At 41.1% G+C, this 19,979-nt stretch overlaps 1 protein-coding gene, 3 non-coding genes and 1 pseudogene across 4 annotated transcripts; all 5 read left to right on the plus strand.

The window, feature by feature from the left end:
• Positions 1 to 638: 638 nt before the first annotated feature.
• Positions 639 to 829, plus strand: LOC146693478 (U2 spliceosomal RNA). Its single transcript, XR_014914993.1, has one exon. It is a non-coding gene; the product is annotated as a U2 spliceosomal RNA (small nuclear RNA).
• Positions 830 to 2,709: 1,880 nt separating this feature from the next.
• On the plus strand, positions 2,710 to 2,822 carry LOC146693479 (U5 spliceosomal RNA). Its single transcript, XR_014914982.1, has one exon. It is a non-coding gene; the product is annotated as a U5 spliceosomal RNA (small nuclear RNA).
• A 1,099-nt stretch (positions 2,823 to 3,921) lies between these two features.
• On the plus strand, positions 3,922 to 4,016 carry LOC146693480 (U2 spliceosomal RNA; annotated as a pseudogene).
• Positions 4,017 to 4,926: 910 nt separating this feature from the next.
• Positions 4,927 to 9,096, plus strand: LOC146693481 (uncharacterized). Its single transcript, XM_085478653.1, has 2 exons — positions 4,927 to 5,361; positions 8,416 to 9,096. Exons 1-2 carry the CDS (start codon positions 4,927 to 4,929, stop codon positions 9,094 to 9,096), a joined length of 1,116 nt encoding a protein of 371 aa, XP_085334779.1.
• A 639-nt stretch (positions 9,097 to 9,735) lies between these two features.
• Positions 9,736 to 9,926, plus strand: LOC146693482 (U2 spliceosomal RNA). Its single transcript, XR_014914997.1, has one exon. It is a non-coding gene; the product is annotated as a U2 spliceosomal RNA (small nuclear RNA).
• Positions 9,927 to 19,979: the final 10,053 nt, after the last annotated feature.

The following is a 19,979-nucleotide window of genomic DNA, read 5'->3' on the forward strand; positions in this document are numbered from 1 at the left end:
AAACATAACCTATACATTTACACATACCTAGAAGACAAAGTGCAGCAGCAAAATCAGTGTCACACAGCAACAGCAGGCCTCTCCTCATCCCTGTTTAGCACAAGTAAGGACCACATAAACGGATGGTGTAACAGATAAAACGCAGTTCCAATTACTATTTTTCTCGTTCAAAGCAATCAAAAACACTTTGGGAGCTTTTAGCCATGAGAACTAATAGTTAGCAAAGAAAAATACACCAAATTTAAATGTATAATTTAGTACAGGGAGAGGAGCTACAGAAAGTGTGCCTCACCAGTGTGGAGTCCATGCAGCTCTGGCTGGGAAACCCCATGTTTACAAGTGGCGTCACACTGATTAATGCCCCACTTCAACAGTGACACGTGGAACCTTAGTTTTACATAAATTAAATTTACACAATAAAAAATAAATCAACTATATACAATACAGTTTTGAGAATGTTCACACTCAGTATATCTCAGCTACACGCACAGTTCCAGGAAGCTCCGCAGGCCTCTGAGGTACTGTAGGTGGGCGGAGATTTGAAGCGGCTCCCTCCCTGTGAGCCAAGTGAAAGAGCGCACCGTCACAAGCGAGAAGTGTCCCGAGAAGGCGGCTCAGCCAGGAACCTGCGGGAGGCCATCGCTTCTCGGCCTTTTGGCTAAGATCAAGTGTAGTAGCTGTTCTTATCAGTTTAATATCTGATACGCCCCCGATTTGGGGGCAACGTATTAAACGCATTTTTAGAACAGGGAGCCGAATAAGGGGCTCGCTCCGTTCGCTCCACGCATCGACCCGGTATTGCAGCGCCTCCGGGAACGGTGCCCCCTTTGCTGACTTTGTGCAAAAGCAAGAAAGCCAAACAAAGTAAGGTCGGCCAAACCAAGAGCCAGAAAGCAGCCGCAAGCGGCGAAAGTGCAGGGATAGAAGCTCAGAGAAATAAGGAAAAAAACTGGGAAGATAGCGAGGAACTGAATATATTATTAAAGGAACAGGAGGTTTTGTTTCAGGAGAGGGCAAAAACAAGAATGTTTAAATTTATGCAGGAGGAGTATATGCAACAGGAGAAGTGCTCGGCCTATTTTTTTGCTCAAATGAAAAAGAAAGAGGAAAAAGGGAAGGGAAATCGGTTACTGGACGGGATAATATTTTGAAGATGGTAGAGGAGTACTACAGTTCATTGTTTGGTGTGGAAGAAGTAGATAGAGGGGCTCAAGAAATGGTTTTAGGTTTTCTGAAAGAGAGGTTACCAGAGGACGCAAGGAAGCTTTTGGAAAGGAGCATAACAAACCACGAACTATACGAGGCGATAAAGACAATGAAGAATAACAAGGTACCTGGGATAGATGGACTCACAAAGGAGTTTTACATCACCTTTTGGGATCTCATCGGAGACCACTTGTTGGAGGTATTTGAAGAAATGTGTGAAACGGGTAGAATGCCAAAGAGTATGAGGACGGGTGTGATAAGTTTTCTACATAAGAAAGGCTCACCTGCTGTGCTTTCAAATTATAGGCCTCTTTCAATGGTCTGCGTGGACTACAAAATTTTGAGTCGAACTCTAGCAAGACGCCTGGCCCGAGTCTTGCCTGCTATTATTAATGCAGACCAGACATGCGGGGTAAAGGGCAGGCAGATTGGTTGGAACTTACAATTACATAGAGATGTGCTTACATACATCGAAGAGAGGAACTTGACAACAATATGCGTAACACTTGATCAGGAAAAAGCTTTTGATAGGGTCAATCATGATTTCTTATGGAGGGTGATGAGAAATTTTGATATAGGAGGTAAATTTTTGAATTGGATAAGTATGATGTATACTGACATAATCTGCAAGATAAAGATAAATGGACACTTAACAGAGGAAGTACAACAAACGAGAGGGCTACGGCAGGGTTGACCCCTGTCCGCCCTACTCTATGTTATATATGTAGAACCTTTAGCATGTGCAATAAGAGGAAACGAGAAAATTAGAGGAGTGCCCTTGCCAGGGGGGAGGTGTTGAAGATCTCCCAGTACGCTGACGACACAGTTCTTTACTTGGAAGATGATGGAAGTGTGAGGGAGATGATACGAACAATACAGACCTTTGAGAGCGCTGCGGGGTCAAAGGTCAATGAGGAGAAATCAAAATATACATTTTTGGGACGATGGGCAGGTAGGAGACAGACGCTTTGCGGGCTTTCTTTGTGTGAAGGGTCCATGCAGGTCCTGGGCATTGATTTTGGAAATCCAGCAAATTACAACTGGGATTTGAAGATAGCGAAGATCTTAAAGAAATTGGGGATGTGGTCAAAAAGAAAGCTCACTATAACTGGCAAAGTTTTGGCCGTAAAAGCTGACATCTTACCTGCCCTACTCCATTTGGCATATGTCTTTCCAATGCCACAGACTCATAGGAAGGTGCTAACACGGGGAATTTTTAAATTAATATGGGGGGGGGGTATGAATATGTAAAAGAACAACTATGTATCAGACAATATCAAAAGGTGGGAGGGATGTCCAATACATCCCTTTGAAATTGGATGTGATGTATTACAGTAACATATGTGCTCCTCTCCAGTCACCCCTTTCCTGTCAAAGTGGAACTCTGGAGCAGAGCAGGCGGGGCCTGAGATCTGCCCCTTCAGCCAAGCAAACAGGGCCTACCGTGACGCCGGAAGCCGGGACGAGGAGTCACTGCGGCTTCCTGCGAGGCCAAAGAAACACACACTCTGGCTTCTCTTCAAAACGTACAAGTCTTTCGCCTTTTACTAAAGACTTCCGTGGAGAGTGAGGCTAAGGAGTTGCACCTATTTTTGGCAGGGTCTGCCGTCTGGCTGGCCCCTCTCCTCGTTGTTCAAAAGAAGAAATAGAAGAAAGCGCGTGTAGCAGATTTCAAATGGTTGACTGCGTTGTGACGACAGACTGGCTGGAAACTGGATTTATTTCTAAAAGACAAAGTGCAGCAGCAAAATCAGTGTCACACAGCAACAGCAGGCCTCTCCTCATCCCAGTGTGGAGTCCATGCAGCTCTGCTTACAATATATAAAAGAAAATACAATCTATCAAAACAACGATTCTCCCAACAGCCACTTTAAAGTCAAATGTTATAGTGGGGTAAAACAGAGACAAATATGAAGCCACTAATAATAACTTGTAATATTTAAATCCCCACTAAGATGGATCAATTACACAATACATATTCAAACAACTTTAACTTTTCTCAACATGGCTGAAAATACTATGCAGTGTGCAGCCTCAGGTGATGAACTCATTATACACATAAAACATAACCTATACATTTACACATACCTAGAAGACAAAGTGCAGCAGCAAAATCAGTGTCACACAGCAACAGCAGGCCTCTCCTCATCCCTGTTTAGCACAAGTAAGGACCACATAAACGGATGGTGTAACAGATAAAACGCAGTTCCAATTACTATTTTTCTCGTTCAAAGCAATCAAAAACACTTTGGGAGCTTTTAGCCATGAGAACTAATAGTTAGCAAAGAAAAATACACCAAATTTAAATGTATAATTTAGTACAGGGAGAGGAGCTACAGAAAGTGTGCCTCACCAGTGTGGAGTCCATGCAGCTCTGGCTGGGAAACCCCACACACGCAACATGTTTACAAGTGGCGTCACACTGATTAATGCCCCACTTCAACAGTGACACGTGGAACCTTAGTTTTACATAAATTAAATTTACACAATAAAAAATAAATAAACTATATACAATACAGTTTTGAGAATGTTCACACTCAGTATATTATATCTCAGCTACACGCACAGTTCCAGGAAGCTCCGCAGGCCTCTGAAGTACTGTAGGTGGGCGGAGATTTGAAGCGGCTCCCTCCCTGTGAGCCAAGTGAAAGAGCGCACCGTCACAAGCGAGAAGTGTCCCGAGAAGGCGGCTCAGCCAGGAACCTGCGGGACGCCATCGCTTCTCGGCCTTTTGGCTAAGATCAAGTGTAGTATCTGTTCTTATCATTTCGCACTTGATTCTTGGTCTTAGGCTAGGACTGCGACCCTCTTTGGGTGTCTGGGCGGTGAAACCTTGGTTATTTATTGCAGCGCAAAGGTACGTGGTTTTTTTATAGAAATTATTTGTTTGTATTGAAAACGTTTCCTTTTTAATCTTCTGTTGTGTGTTTGTAGCAGGTGTTTTTTCTAAACCTTTGGTGCCTCCGCAATGGCTGGGTATGCCAGTATGCGGAGGCACCACTGTGTGCGCTTGAAAATGTTGGAGAAGTGCCAAAGATGTCCAGGCTGGATTTCTCCAGGAAATTGATTCAACAGGTGTTGGGATTTTCACCAAATGACTTGAATTGCATTTTGACCCTCCCTTTTAACAGGGGTTTTGATGTAAGTTTCAGCTCAAGCGAATTGTTGGAAGAGTTTTGGAGAAGATTCGAAAATTTGAGACCACAATTTGAAATTTTCAATGTGGAGAAACTGACAGACAATACTATGAAAACAGTAATAGTTAAAATGTTTAATGAAACGGTGAATGCCCAAGACATTTGTGTGTGGTTGGGGAGATATTGTACGGTGAAGGGTCAGCCGAGGAAGGTGAGAGATGTGGATGGAATATGGAATTGTGTATGGAAAGTACCAATACAGCAATGGGAAGATCCCCAAGGGTTCCGGGGTTTAAAACATATCCCGTCCATGATAGTTTTGGGAGATAATAGAGGCTATATCCATTACCAGGGCCAACCAAAGCTCTGCCGGAGGTGTGGGGAGCATGGGCATTTGATAGAGGCATGCGAGGAAATAGTCTGTGGGAAATGTAAAGAGAAAGGGCATACGTATGCTGATTGTAAAAATGACCGTAAGTGTAACTTGTGTGGAGGGGAAGGTCACCTCTTTAGGGACTGTCCGCGGTCCTTTGCAAATAAACTTAAAAAAGGAAACCAGATTAATGAGGGAAACCTGATTGCAATGGTAAACGAGGATGTCTTGATTGATGCAGCTGGGACAGATATTTTAAATCAGTTCCCAGCACCTGAAGACGGAGGGGAGGAACAGGAGGAGGAGGGAAAAGGGGAGGAGCATGGAAGACCTGCCCAACCAGAACCCTCAGAGGAGGGGGAGAGAGGGCAGGAGGAGAGTGGAGTTCAGAAAGGAGTAAGTGGTGAAAGTGAAAATGCTCAAGGGCAGCCCCCCCCTGTCCCCCCTGGCCTTCCTGATTCACAGGTGGCAAAGAGGACTGCAGCAGAACTGTCTTCTGGGACAATTGTTTCAGGAAAGAGAGGGAGGCATGAAACACCTTCAGGGAGTTCCTCAGGGGAGGACTCCAGGGTCTTCCCCTCTGACTCACCAAATGAGGTTTCCTTCCTTAACATAGTTCTGCAGTCAACGCCAAAGGAGCGGATGGTAAATGCAGCTCTGCGACAAAGGCCGTCACCTAGAGTACGAAAAGGGAATAGAGTGGCGGTCCCCCCTTCGGAACCCGGAGAGGTGAAGGAAGAGTTACACTCACAAGAAATAAATTGATGGTATGCCCCCCCAAAGTTTGGGTTGAGCCTTTGAAGAGAACAATCTTTCCTTAGTTTCATAATGACTAGCTTGTGTTCTGTATTAATCTTCATGGCTCTGACCTTCTCATCCATAAATGTCAGGAGTGTTAGGTCTAAAGTAAGAGCCCAAAGTGTTCTATCCTTCTTGAATAGTGTAACATCAGATGTTATTTTAATACAGGAATGTGCTATACCTTTCCTAAAAGCATATGGTCAGTGGCAGGATATGTGGCCACAAATGTCCATCTGGAGTGGATCAAATGAAAATAAAAATGATGGAGTAGCCATATTGGTGAAAAACCCTCTGGTGTCGGTGAAGGGAAGTACTGTAGTAAGTGATGGAAGAGCACTTGTTGTTAACCTTATTTATATGGAAAAGGAATTTAAGCTCTTGAACATTTATGGCCCAAATGACAAACACGAAAGATATGATCTTTTAGAGGCTTTGCAACCCCACTTGTTGGGAAAAGCGCCTTTAGTGTTTGGAGGGGATTTTAACTGTATTTTAAACAGGAAAGATAGAAGAAGAGCCACACAAGATGTGAAGATTGATAAGACGTCACTTTTACTACAAGGTTTAGTCAGAGACTTTAAATTGATAGATTGTTTTCCAACGGTTCATCCAATGGAGGAGGGTTTTACTTGGTATAGTGGAAACGGTGACAGGGCCTCTAGAATTGATTATATCTTTGTTAGAGACTTTTCACCAGTAGAGGCCACTTTGATGCCAGTCTTTTTTTCTGACCATCTGATGTTAACTGTTAAAATTTCCCTTGAACTAGATATAACAATGGGGAGGGGAGTGTGGAGGTTAAACTGCTCCCTACTGGAGGATCAGGATCTGCTCAGACAGTATAAGGAGAGGTATACTGAATGGCAGACTCTCCAGGATTTCTATGCAACACGTGTCTCATGGTGGGAAATGGTGAAGTGTAGGACTCGGTCCTTTTTTAAACAAGCAGGAAAGAGAAAGAAGGCCGCAAAAGACAGGTGTATGAGAGGACTACAGAAAAGGTTACAGAGGTACCATCTCTTAAATAGGTGGGGTTTACACTTCTACGAAGAAATTAGAGAGGTTAAAAAAGAAATGCAGAAAATAGCAAATGATAAAAGTATGGGAGTCATACTAAGGAGTAGAGAGAGAGCGAGAGAGGAGGGAGAAAAATGTACGAGATACTTTTTCAAAAAAATTATGAACAAACCTGGCTCTGTCTCTCAGCTAAGAAACAGAGCTGGAGAAAAAGTAGTGAGTACTGAAGGTATAATAAAAGTGATTGAAGAATATTATGAAAACCTGTATGGGGAGAAAAATGTGGAGGAAAGAGTCATTGAGCAAACCCTGGAATATATTGATAAGATTGTTGAGTCTAGTGATATGTTAAGTCAACCTTTTACTACAGCCGAGTTAGGTCAGTGTCTTAAGAGTTTTAAAACTGGAAAATCCCCTGGTTTAGATGGCCTGCCGATTGAGTTTTATCTGACATTTTGGGATATTTTAGCTACTGATTTACTTTCAATTTTTACAGATTTTAGTGAATTAGATAAGCTGCCTGAAAGTTTTAGAATGGGTTTAGTCACACTCGTTCATAAAGGGAAGGATAAAACTCTCTTGGAAAATTGGAGACCGATTACGCTTTTAAACTGTGACTGTAAATTATTCAGTAAGCTTCTAGCAGAAAGGACAAGACCGGTTTTGGACCAGATAATCCACCAAGACCAAGCATGTACTGTAAAGGGCAGGAAGATCACGGATAGTCTGGTGTTGATTAGAGACACGATTTGTTTTGCTCGAAAGAGAAACAAGCGACTGATTGTTTTGAATTTAGACTTTGAAAAAGCCTTCGATAGAATATCTCACCGGTACCTTTTTAAAGTTTTGCAGAAGATGGGTTTCCCAGAAAGGCTTATATCCTGGGTAAAGTTGTTGTACACAGATATAAAGAGCAGATTTGTCATGAATGGGACCCTGACGAATGCAGTTCAGGTGAACTGTGGTTTACGACAGGGATGTCCCCTGTCCGCTCTTTTATATGTTATTTGTATTGAACCCCTGGCACAAATTTTGAGGAAAGATAAGAGTATAAACGGGATGAACATACCTGGGAGTGGGGGGCAGGTGGCAAAGTGTGTACTGTACATGGATGATATTAGCATCCTGTGTACAGACATATCCTCGATGAGAAGGACTTTTGAAGTTACGGACTGGTTCGGAAGGGCTTCGGCCTCTAGACTCAACAGGGGCAAGACTCAGGTACAATTCTACGGGCCATGGGAGACTATAGAATTGACTGGACTTGGAATAAATGTGACACAAACCGACCAAAAAATTTTAGGGGTTAGATTTGATAAGGATGGTGGAGGAAAGGCAAATTGGCCGGGAATGATAGGAAAAGTGAATCAACGATTAGGCCTATGGAGACTGAGAAAGCTGACTCTTGGAGGGAAGGTTTTAGTAATTAAGGCAGTGATTTTACCCTTGCTTCTTTTAGTCAGCGCAGTCTTTTTGCCACCAAAGGACGTATTGTTAAAACTAGAACGAGCCATCTTTTACTTTCTATGGGACTCCAAATGGGAGAGACTTAAAAGAGGGATAATGAAGAAATTAAAGGAAGATGGTGGCAAAGGAGTCCCAGATCTGTATTTATTCATGGGAAGCCTCTATACAAGTAGCCATATGAGACAGGCTACGAGTCCTAATAGTAATCCTCTGACACAGGCATGGGTTAGATTTTGGTTAGGTAGCTACCTAAGACAAAAGAAAATCCTGCCAGTAGATCTTAGAGTCCCCGTCTCCTTTGATGTTCCTGAAGCCTATGTAGAGCTGAAATCCTTTTTAACCTCCTTTAAATTGGAAGATCAGAGTTTGGACATTTTAACAAAACATCATTCTCTCATTTCAGTTGTGCAGGAGAGGGGAGAGGTGGTCCCAGTCAGAGGCCTCCCTATTGGAGAGGCCATAGAAGTGTGGCGTCTGACAAACCATCCCGTCCTTTCTAACAGGCTCCAGGATGTGTCCTGGATGGTGGCTCATGAGATTCTCCCAGTCAGGGCTGTCATGCACTCCAGAGGAATGTCGACAACAGAAATGTGTCCCCGACCGGGTTGTGGCGCGCCTGAGACGGTGAGGCACCTACTCTGGGAGTGCAGTGCTGCTATAGACCTGTGGGACATGGCCGGCTCCTTAAATTTCCCGTACTTACCAGCAAGGGAGGTCCTGACAGCAAACCTAATCCTCTATGGGGTGAGCCAAGGAGTGAAAACGCAAAGAAAAGGCTTTGAAAAGCAGTGGCTCGCCCTTGCTGCTATAAAAGACGCCATTTGGACCTCCAGAAACTTGTTGGTGAGCAAGCACACGCAGATCCCCCCCGTGGCTGCTCTCCGAATGGCAACAGCAACAGTAAAAGAGATCTGTGCCAGAAATACTAAGTTGAGAGAGCAGCCGCAAAGAAGAATCGCCTCTGTGCCCATTCGGATGGAGGAGCCGGGTTCGCACATAGAAAGGTCTAAGCAGCAACAGCCTGGCTCTCCGGGAGAGGTCGGTGTGGAAGGAGCAAGTTGGGGAGAGTCCCCTCTGAGCATCGGAAGCTTGTGAAGGGATGGGATGGTTTTTTTCAAATAATTTAAATTCTCTATGGAAAAAAAAAAAAAAAAAAAAAGGAAAAAACATTTAAATATTTGTTTTCCTGTTGTATTTTAAAAGGGGATGGGAGATAATAAAGAAGTAATCCTTTTAAATGGGGTGGGCTTATGAAAATAAATGAGATGATGATGATGTTGTTATATGTCTGAGTATCAATAAAAATTTTTCCAAAAAAAAAAAAAAAAAATCTGTTCTTATCAGTTGTTGTCAATTATTAAGCTTAAATTATGGAAGGCAAGACAGGGCTGCATAACGGGGGGATTTAAATGGGGGGAAATTGGGACGATTAAGGCTATAGAGAAGGAATTTGAAGGGATATATTGGTATGAACTACAAAAATGGGGAATCGATACGATTAAGGATAGATGGAAAGATTATTTTTTGAAAGTACCCAAAAGGAGGTGGTAGATAAAGGGTAAGGGGTAAAGTGGGGAGGGGGAGATAAGGAGTAATATGATAAGTTATTTGAAAATGTTACTTTGTATGGGGAAAGATGAAAATAGAATTTTTTTTTTTTTTTTGTTATGAACAAATGTTGGGAGAAAAGTGAATGTAACGTTATCATTTTAAAGGAAAAGGTAAAATGTTGGAATTGTTGTGGAAAGAAAATAAAAAGAAGGAAAAAGAAAAAATCTGTTCTTATCAGTTTAATATCTGATACGCCCCCGATTTGGGGGCAACGTATTAAATGCATTTTTAGAACAGGGAGCCGAATAAGGGGCTCGCCCAAGAAATGCCTTATTTGAGGGCTTTTGCATTGTATTTGTTTTTGAAGATCCCACTTTTTTATTACATAAAAGAGTTGTTAATAAAAAGTGATCATCTAATACTGTGAAAAAAAAAAAAAAAAATCTGTTCTTATCAGTAGGCGAGAAGCAATGAAGGATGGCGGCGGCGTCGGCCAATTTTCATGAGAGGAATGCATGGACGCATGGTACAAGAAATACTTTGAGATTTGAACTTATGGAGAAAGAAGAAGATTTCCACGACAGAATCAACTTTGGACGAAGGATCCTCTATGAAGCTTTAAAGATACAGCCGGAGGAGATCTACTGTCTTCAGCAGAGCACGGCGAGTAAACACTACGACGTGACTTTTTGCACGGGACAGTATGCGGAGGAAGTAAGAAGGAGGTGCATCGGAGAAGAAGATGAAGAACTGAGGAAATATACGGTAACTCCATTGTATAGGAATGATTATAGGATCTTAACTGTACACATGTACAATCCTTGGGTTACTGAAGAGACTATTAAGTATTTCCTGGGAAGATACGTTACTGTACTCCCAGGAGTACGGAAAATAAAGGACGGTTTGGGCCTATGGACCGGAAAAAGACAATTTCGTGTCAAACTTAAAGTGGATGCGGCCACCGAGGACGGGTATTGTCACCCGCCCGCGGTGTTCTCTATTGGAGCGGATAGAGGCTTCCTGGTTTATGCAGGGCAGCCTCAAGCATGCAGGAAATGTGGTAGCACTGGGCATAATGCAGACAAGTGTGAACAAATGAGGTGCAGGAGTTGTGGAAAAATTGGCCACATAACAAGAGACTGCAAGGAGCCTAGAAGGTGTCATTTATGTGACTCGGATGCGCATATGGCAAGAGACTGTACTAAGCCCAGGTCATATTCGGAGGCGGCAAAGGTTGGAATCGAGGTTGAACATCACAGAGAAGCGGACATAGAAACTGATACTGGAGAAAAAGCACAGGAGGTGCCACCAGCTGCCGAAAATCAGACTAATGAGGAGAAAGCTGGGAGTATGGAAGATGGAGTGGAACAGAGAAAGGAGAAACGATTTGTGAACAGGATGCCGAGAAGCAAGGTGAGGACGGTCAGATATGGGAAGTGGTAGCTAAGCCACGGAGAAAAACTGCCAAGAGACGGAGGAAGGTGAGTTCGGGCGCTTCTTCAGAAGAGACTAAGATGAAAGGTAAGGAGGGCAGAGAGGAGCGGACTGAGGAGGTGGGAAATGAGGAGGGGTACGTCCTGAGAGGAACACAGACTGAATGTATGCATACTCCTACAAGTGACTTAACAAGCGATGGGGACATAGAAGAGGAGGCCGAAAGTGAAGAAAAGTCAGAAGATTCCTTTATAAAAAACTTATTGGCACATGTCAATATGGACAGTTAAAGTTGGTATTTTTATTTTTATTTTTCTTTGTTGTTGTCTCCGGATCTTAAGTTTAAATATGTCCCCATGGTTTTGTTTTTGTATTTCCTTTTTGTTGTTGGGATATGGGGAAAATTCGAATAATTACGTTAAACGTAAGGGGGCTTAAAAATGCCCGAAAGAGACAAATGGTTTATGAATTTTTATTATTTTATAATTTTGATGTTTGTTTATTGCAAGAAGTACATTTAAAGGATGAAGGGGATGTTGCTGTTTTTACGGAGGAATGGAGAGGAGGAGAATCTGCGTGGAGTATAGGGGGGGTACATGGGACAGGGGTTGGAGTGTTATGTGGAAATAAAAGTATACAGATAAAGGAAAGTTATACGATAATACAGGGAAGGGTGATGGTCGTAGATGTGGAAAAAAGCGGGATGCAAAGTCGGATAATAAATGTGTATGCACAGGTGGATCCAAAGTTGAGAAGAGAACTTTTTTAAAAAATGGATACCTGTTTCATGACAAGAAAGAATATTATAGTGGGAGGGGATTTTAATTGTTCTTTGGAGAAGGAAAAATCTTCCCTCCCCTTCAAGACATTCATAAAAAAATATGGTTTGATAGATGTAATGGCCAAATTACAGGGGAAACGAGTAGAGTATACATGGAAGAATACAAGAGGGGTGAAAAGTAGATTGGATTATATATTGGTAGACAAAAAGTGTAAAATAAAGCGAGGGAAAATAATACCGGCACTGTTCACGGATCATCAAGCTGTAGAGGCGGAATTGGAGATAGAAGGAACGGAATTTGGAAAGGGATATTGGAAATTAAATAATGAAGTACTTACGGAAAAAGATTATAGGGAAAAATTCTTAGAGCTCTTCCCGTTATGGGCAGAGATGAAAAATCTATATATGAAGAAATTAGATTGGTGGGAGGATGTAAAAAATAAAATTAAAAAATTCACAGTGGATTACTGTACGGAGAGGTCAAAATCAAGAAAAGAAGAATTTTGTACGCTACAGAAAGAGATAGAACATACTTATGTAAAACAAAACGAGGGAAAAAATAAAAATATGGACGAGAAAATAGAAAATTTAAAATTGAAGCAAGAAGAATTACTTGAGAGGAAGGCAAGGGCTGAAATATATAAAATAAAGCAGGAGGAGTACGAGGAAAATGAGAAATGTTCAGCTTTCTTTTTTAAAAAAATGAAAAGTAGGGATAAAAGAGGGGTTATAACGAAATTAGAGAAGGATGGGAAAATGATCGAGGGGAGGGAAAATATGTTAAAAGTGGTGAAAGAATATTATGAGGATTTGTTCAGGAAAGAAAAACTAGAGGGAGAGAAGGGGGATTTCTTCTTAAAGAAAATAAAGAAGAGATTAACGGGAGAAGAAAGGGATAGGCTAGAAGGAGAAGTGACAATAGATGAGGCATATAACGTGATAAAGGGAATGAAGGCAAATAAAGTGCCGGGAATAGATGGTCTAACAAAGGAATTTTATGAGACGTTTTGGGGAGTGGTGGGGATACATTTGTTGGGGGTTTTTAAGGAAATCATGGAGGGAGAGGTGATGACAGAGAGTATGAAGATGGGCGTGGTTTCTATATTATTTAAGAAAGGTAATCCACATCAACTCGATAATTATAGACCTCTAACCATGTTATGTGTGGACTACAAGATTTTGAGCAAGATACTCGCAAATAGACTCGTAGGAGTAATGTCACACATAGTGGAGAAGGATCAAACGTGTGGGGTCCAGGGGAGGCAAATTACTTGGAACGTACAATTACATAGGGATATACTTACATATGTAAGAGATAGAAATATAGCAGCAATTTGTGTTAGTTTGGATCAGCAAAAGGCGTTCGATAGGGTAGATCATGATTTTTTGTGGAGGGTAATGGAGGAAATGGGGTTAGGAGAGGCTTTTATAAAAAGGGTAAAAATTTTATACAAGGGCATAAACTCAAAAATTAAATTAAATGGTTTTCTTACAGAAAAAGTGTACCAAACAAGAGGTTTGAGACAAGGGTGTCCATTATCTGTCGTACTCTACGTGCTTTATGTCGAACCTTTGGCCTGTGCAATAAGGGAGAGCCAAATAGTGAAAGGGATAATGATGCCACGGGGGGAAAGCTTAAAAATATCGCAATATGCAGACGATACGATATTATATCTGGCAGATGATGACAGCTTAAGGGAAGTGATAGAAATTTTAAAAGCTTACGAAAAAGCGACGGGATCGAAAATAAATAAAGAGAAAACAAAGTACAAATATTTGGGGATATGGGAGGGTAGAAAAGACAACATTTGTGAATTCACTTTGTGTGAAGGTCCTATGGACATTTTAGGAATTTCATTTGGAAATAAGGAAGGTGATGCTTTCTGTAATTGGAAAGAGAAGATGAATGCGGTGGATAAAAAATTAGGCCTATGGAAAGCAAGAAAACTTACAATATCGGGGAAAGTTTTGGTCATAAAGAGCGAGGTAGTGCCGAAACTATTACATTTGGCCTATGTGTTTCCGATGCCTCAGATTTACAGAGTACAAATAACGAGGGGGATATTCAAATTCATATGGGGGGGTTATGAGTATGTAAAAAGAGTACACATGTATCAAGAAATTGCAGATGGTGGGAAAGGGGTACCGAACGTTCCTTTAAAGTTGGATACAATATTTTATGCAAATGTTTGTACATTATTGAAAAAGACATATGCATAAATGCCAAATATTGTTATGGTTTTGGTTAGCGATACCATACCGGTTTTTGATTGGGTGGGAAAATAAAGGTCCCAAAGCAGAGTCTAGACCAGAATATTTGCAGAGGATGGTTAGATGGGGGAAGAAACATTCGGAATGTAAAGAGGTGGATACAGTATTAAATCATAAACTTTTATACAAAAAACTGGTATGGAAAGCTAATCACAATCAGGTAACGGCGAGCCCGGAAGTGTGGGAACTTGCACAGGACAAGAGTTTCAAAAATGTTTTAAAGGACTTTAACTGGATGCACTTACATAAAAGGCTACCAGTGAGGGTCACAATGCATGCACATAATTTGGGGAAACAAAAAAAGTGTCCAAGGGAAAATTGTGTAGAAGAAGAAACAATTGAACATGTACTATGGGGATGTGAATACGCTAAAAAGGTATGGGAAGGGGTAAAGGGGAAGTACAAAGGGTTGGGGATGGTGACGTATGAAGAAATCACTTTTTTTAGGGCTAAGGGCAAAACAAATGAGAGACATAAAATACGTTGTATGTTGTTGTCAATTATTAAGCTTAAATTATGGAAGGCAAGACAGGGCTGCATAACGGGGGGATTTAAATGGGGGGAAATTGGGACGATTAAGGCTATAGAGAAGGAATTTGAAGGGATATATTGGTACGAACTACAAAAATGGGGAATCGATACGATTAAGGATAGATGGAAAGATTATTTTTTGAAAGTACCCAAAAGGAGGTGGTAGATAAAGGGTAAGGGGTAAAGTGGGGAGGGGGAGATAACAAAAGGCAAAGGAAGGAAGAAAAGATACAGGCAGATCCTCAGGAGAAGATGAGCGGCAAAAGGAAAAGGAAGGAAGAAAAGATACAGGCAAAGCCTCAGGAGAAGATGAGCGGGAAAAGGAAGGAAGAAAAGATACAGGCAGAGCCTCAGGAGAAGATGAGCGGCAAAAGGAAAAGGAAGAAAGAAAAGATACAGGCAGAGCCTCTGGAGAAGATGAGCGACAAAAGGGAAAGGAAGAAAGAAAAGATACAGGCAGAGCCTCTGGAGAAGATGAAGAGTGAAGCCAAAGTAGGAAAGAGAAAAGAAAAAGTACAGCAGGAGCCTCTGGAGAAGATGAAGCGTGAAGACAAAGTAGAAAAGAGAAAAAAAAGTACAGCAGGAGCCTCTGGAGAAGATGAGTGAAGGGGGAAAAAGGACTCTGAAAATAAGGTGCAATTTATTCCATTGCTCCCAGTAAGCCCAAGAAATGCCTTATTTGAGGGCTTTTGCATTGTATTTGTTTTTGAAGATCCCACTTTTTTATTACATAAAAGAGTTGTTAATAAAAAGTGATCATCTAATACTGTGAAAAAAAAAAAAAAAAAATCTGTTCTTATCAGTAGGCGAGAAGCAATGAAGGATGGCGGCGGCGTCGGCCAATTTTCATGAGAGGAATGCATGGACGCATGGTACAAGAAATACTTTGAGATTTGAACTTATGGAGAAAGAAGAAGATTTCCACGACAGAATCAACTTTGGACGAAGGATCCTCTATGAAGCTTTAAAGATACAGCCGGAGGAGATCTACTGTCTTCAGCAGAGCACGGCGAGTAAACACTACGACGTGACTTTTTGCACGGGACAGTATGCGGAGGAAGTAAGAAGGAGGTGCATCGGAGAAGAAGATGAAGAACTGAGGAAATATACGGTAACTCCATTGTATAGGAATGATTATAGGATCTTAACTGTACACATGTACAATCCTTGGGTTACTGAAGAGACTATTAAGTATTTCCTGGGAAGATACGTTACTGTACTCCCAGGAGTACGGAAAATAAAGGACGGTTTGGGCCTATGGACCGGAAAAAGACAATTTCGTGTCAAACTTAAAGTGGATGCGGCCACCGAGGACGGGTATTGTCACCCGCCCGCGGTGTTCTCTATTGGAGCGGATAGAGGCTTCCTGGTTTATGCAGGGCAGCCTCAAGCATGCAGGAAATGTGGTAGCACTGGGCATAATGCAGACAAGTGTGAACAAATGAGGTGCAGGAGTTGTGGAAAAATTGGCCACATAACAAGAGACTGCAAGGAGCCTAGAAGGTGTCATTTATGTGACTCGGATGCGCATATGGCAAGAGACTGTACTAAGCCCAGGTCATATTCGGAGGCGGCAAAGGTTGGAATCGAGGTTGAACATCACAGAGAAGCGGACATAGAAACTGATACTGGAGAAAAAGCACAGGAGGTGCCACCAGCTGCCGAAAATCAGACTAATGAGGAGAAAGCTGGGAGTATGGAAGATGGAGTGGAACAGAGAAAGGAGAAACGATTTGTGAACAGGATGCCGAGAAGCAAGGTGAGGACGGTCAGATATGGGAAGTGGTAGCTAAGCCACGGAGAAAAACTGCCAAGAGACGGAGGAAGGTGAGTTCGGGCGCTTCTTCAGAAGAGACTAAGATGAAAGGTAAGGAGGGCAGAGAGGAGCGGACTGAGGAGGTGGGGAATGAGGAGGGGTACGTCCTGAGAGGAACACAGACTGAATGTATGCATACTTCTACAAGTGACTTAACAAGCGATGGGGACATAGAAGAGGAGGCCGAAAGTGAAGAAAAGTCAGAAGATTCCTTTATAAAAAACTTATTGGCACATGTTAATATGGACAGTTAAAGTTGGTATTTTTATTTTTCTTTGTTGTTGTCTCCGGATCTTAAGTTTAAATATGTCCCCATGGTTTTGTTTTCGTATTTCCTTTTTGTTGTTGGGATATGGGGAAAATTCGAATAATTACGTTAAACGTAAGGGGGCTTAAAAATGCCCGAAAGAGACAAATGGTTTATGAATTTTTATTATTTTATAATTTTGATGTTTGTTTATTGCAAGAAGTACATTTAAAGGATGAAGGGGATGTTGCTGTTTTTACGGAGGAATGGAGAGGAGGAGAATCTGCGTGGAGTATAGGGGGGGTACATGGGACAGGGGTTGGAGTGTTATGTGGAAATAAAAGTATACAGATAAAGGAAAGTTATACGATAATACAGGGAAGGGTGATGGTCGTAGATGTGGAAAAAAGCGGGATGCAAAGTCGGATAATAAATGTGTATGCACAGGTGGATCCAAAGTTGAGAAGAGAACTTTTTTTAAAAATGGATACCTGTTTCATGACAAGAAAGAATATTATAGTGGGAGGGGATTTTAATTGTTCTTTGGAGAAGGAAAAATCTTCCCTCCCCTTTAAGACATTCATAAAAAAATATGGTTTGATAGATGTAATGGCCAAATTACAGGGGAAACGAGTAGAGTATACATGGAAGAATACAAGAGGGGTGAAAAGTAGATTGGATTATATATTGGTAGACAAAAAGTGTAAAATAAAGCGAGGGAAAATAATACCGGCACTGTTCACGGATCATCAAGCTGTAGAGGCGGAATTGGAGATAGAAGGAACGGAATTTGGAAAGGGATATTGGAAATTAAATAATGAAGTACTTACGGAAAAAGATTATAGGGAAAAATTCTTAGAGCTCTTCCCGTTATGGGCAGAGATGAAAAATCTATATATGAAGAAATTAGATTGGTGGGAGGATGTAAAAAATAAAATTAAAAAATTCACAGTGGATTACTGTACGGAGAGGTCAAAATCAAGAAAAGAAGAATTTTGTACGCTACAGAAAGAGATAGAACATACTTATGTAAAACAAAACGAGGGAAAAAATAAAAATATGGATGAGAAAATAGAAAATTTAAAATTGAAGCAAGAAGAATTACTTGAGAGGAAGGCAAGGGCTGAAATATATAAAATAAAGCAGGAGGAGTACGAGGAAAATGAGAAATGTTCAGCTTTCTTTTTTAAAAAAATGAAAAGTAGGGATCAAAGAGGGGTTATAACGAAATTAGAGAAGGATGGGAAAATGATCGAGGGGAGGGAAAATATGTTAAAAGTGGTGAAAGAATATTATGAGGATTTTTTCAGGAAAGAAAAACTAGAGGGAGAGAAGGGGGATTTCTTCTTAAAGAAAATAAAGAAGAGATTAACGGGAGAAGAAAGGGATAGGCTAGAAGGAGAAGTGACAATAGATGAGGCATATAACGTGATAAAGGGAATGAAGGCAAATAAAGTGCCGGGAATAGATGGTCTAACAAAGGAATTTTATGAGACGTTTTGGGGAGTGGTGGGGATACATTTGTTGGGGGTTTTTAAGGAAATCATGGAGGGAGAGGTGATGACAGAGAGTATGAAGATGGGCGTGGTTTCTATATTATTTAAGAAAGGTAATCCACATCAACTCGATAATTATAGACCTCTAACCATGTTATGTGTGGACTACAAGATTTTGAGCAAGATACTCGCAAATAGACTCGTAGGAGTAATGTCACACATAGTGGAGAAGGATCAAACGTGTGGGGTCCAGGGGAGGCAAATTACTTGGAACGTACAATTACATAGGGATATACTTACATATGTAAGAGATAGAAATATAGCAGCAATTTGTGTTAGTTTGGATCAGCAAAAGGCGTTCGATAGGGTAGATCATGATTTTTTGTGGAGGGTAATGGAGGAAATGGGGTTAGGAGAGGCTTTTATAAAAAGGGTAAAAATTTTATACAAGGGCATAAACTCAAAAATTAAATTAAATGGTTTTCTTACAGAAAAAGTGTACCAAACAAGAGGTTTGAGACAAGGGTGTCCATTATCTGTCGTACTCTACGTGCTTTATGTCGAACCTTTGGCCTGTGCAATAAGGGAGAGCCAAATAGTGAAAGGGATAATGATGCCACGGGGGGAAAGCTTAAAAATATCGCAATATGCAGACGATACGATATTATATCTGGCAGATGATGACAGCTTAAGGGAAGTGATAGAAATTTTAAAAGCTTACGAAAAAGCGACGGGATCGAAAATAAATAAAGAGAAAACAAAGTACAAATATTTGGGGATATGGGAGGGTAGAAAAGACAACATTTTGTGTGAAGGTCCTATGGACATTTTAGGAATTTCATTTGGAAATAAGGAAGGTGATGCTTTCTGTAATTGGAAAGAGAAGATGAATGCGGTGGATAAAAAATTAGGCCTATGGAAAGCAAGAAAACTTACAATATCGGGGAAAGTTTTGGTCATAAAGAGCGAGGTAGTGCCGAAACTATTACATTTGGCCTATGTGTTTCCGATGCCTCAGATTTACAGAGTACAAATAACGAGGGGGATATTCAAATTCATATGGGGGGGTTATGAGTATGTAAAAAGAGTACACATGTATCAAGAAATTGCAGATGGTGGGAAAGGGGTACCGAACGTTCCTTTAAAGTTGGATACAATATTTTATGCAAATGTTTGTACATTATTGAAAAAGACTTATATGCATAAATGCCAAATATTGTTATGGTTTTGGTTAGCGATACCATACCGGTTTTTGATTGGGTGGGAAAATAAAGGTCCCAAAGCAGAGTCTAGACCAGAATATTTGCAGAGGATGGTTAGATGGGGGAAGAAACATTCGGAATGTAAAGAGGTGGATACAGTATTAAATCATAAACTTTTATACAAAAAACTGGTATGGAAAGCTAATCACAATCAGGTAACGGTGAGCCCGGAAGTGTGGGAACTTGCACAGGACAAGAGTTTCAAAAATGTTTTAAAGGACTTTAACTGGATGCACTTACATAAAAGGCTACCAGTGAGGGTCACAATGCATGCACATAATTTGGGGAAACAAAAAAAGTGTCCAAGGGAAAATTGTGTAGAAGAAGAAACAATTGAACATGTACTATGGGGATGTGAATACGCTAAAAAGGTATGGGAAGGGGTAAAGGGGAAGTACAAAGGGTTGGGGATGGTGACGTATGAAGAAATCACTTTTTTTAGGGCTAAGGGCAAAACAAATGAGAGACATAAAATACGTTGTATGTTGTTGTCAATTATTAAGCTTAAATTATGGAAGGCAAGACAGGGCTGCATAACGGGGGGATTTAAATGGGGGGAAATTGGGACGATTAAGGCTATAGAGAAGGA

Source organism: Copadichromis virginalis, linkage group LG14, assembly GCF_057382275.1.
Source record: "Copadichromis virginalis isolate Kocher_CV1m ecotype Utaka linkage group LG14, C_Virginalis_male_GT1.1, whole genome shotgun sequence".
Classification (NCBI taxonomy): Eukaryota; Metazoa; Chordata; class Actinopteri; order Cichliformes; family Cichlidae; genus Copadichromis; species Copadichromis virginalis.

Excerpts from the sequence above, each read along its gene's own strand:
- LOC146693481 (XM_085478653.1), top strand. The coding sequence starts at position 4,927 with ATGGTAAACGAGGATGTCTTGATTGATGCAGCTGGGACAGATATTTTA. Across the intron at positions 5,362-8,415 it reads CAACGCCAAAGGAGCGGATG|AGGGGAGAGGTGGTCCCAGT; the intron begins GTAAATGCAGCT and ends GTTGTGCAGGAG.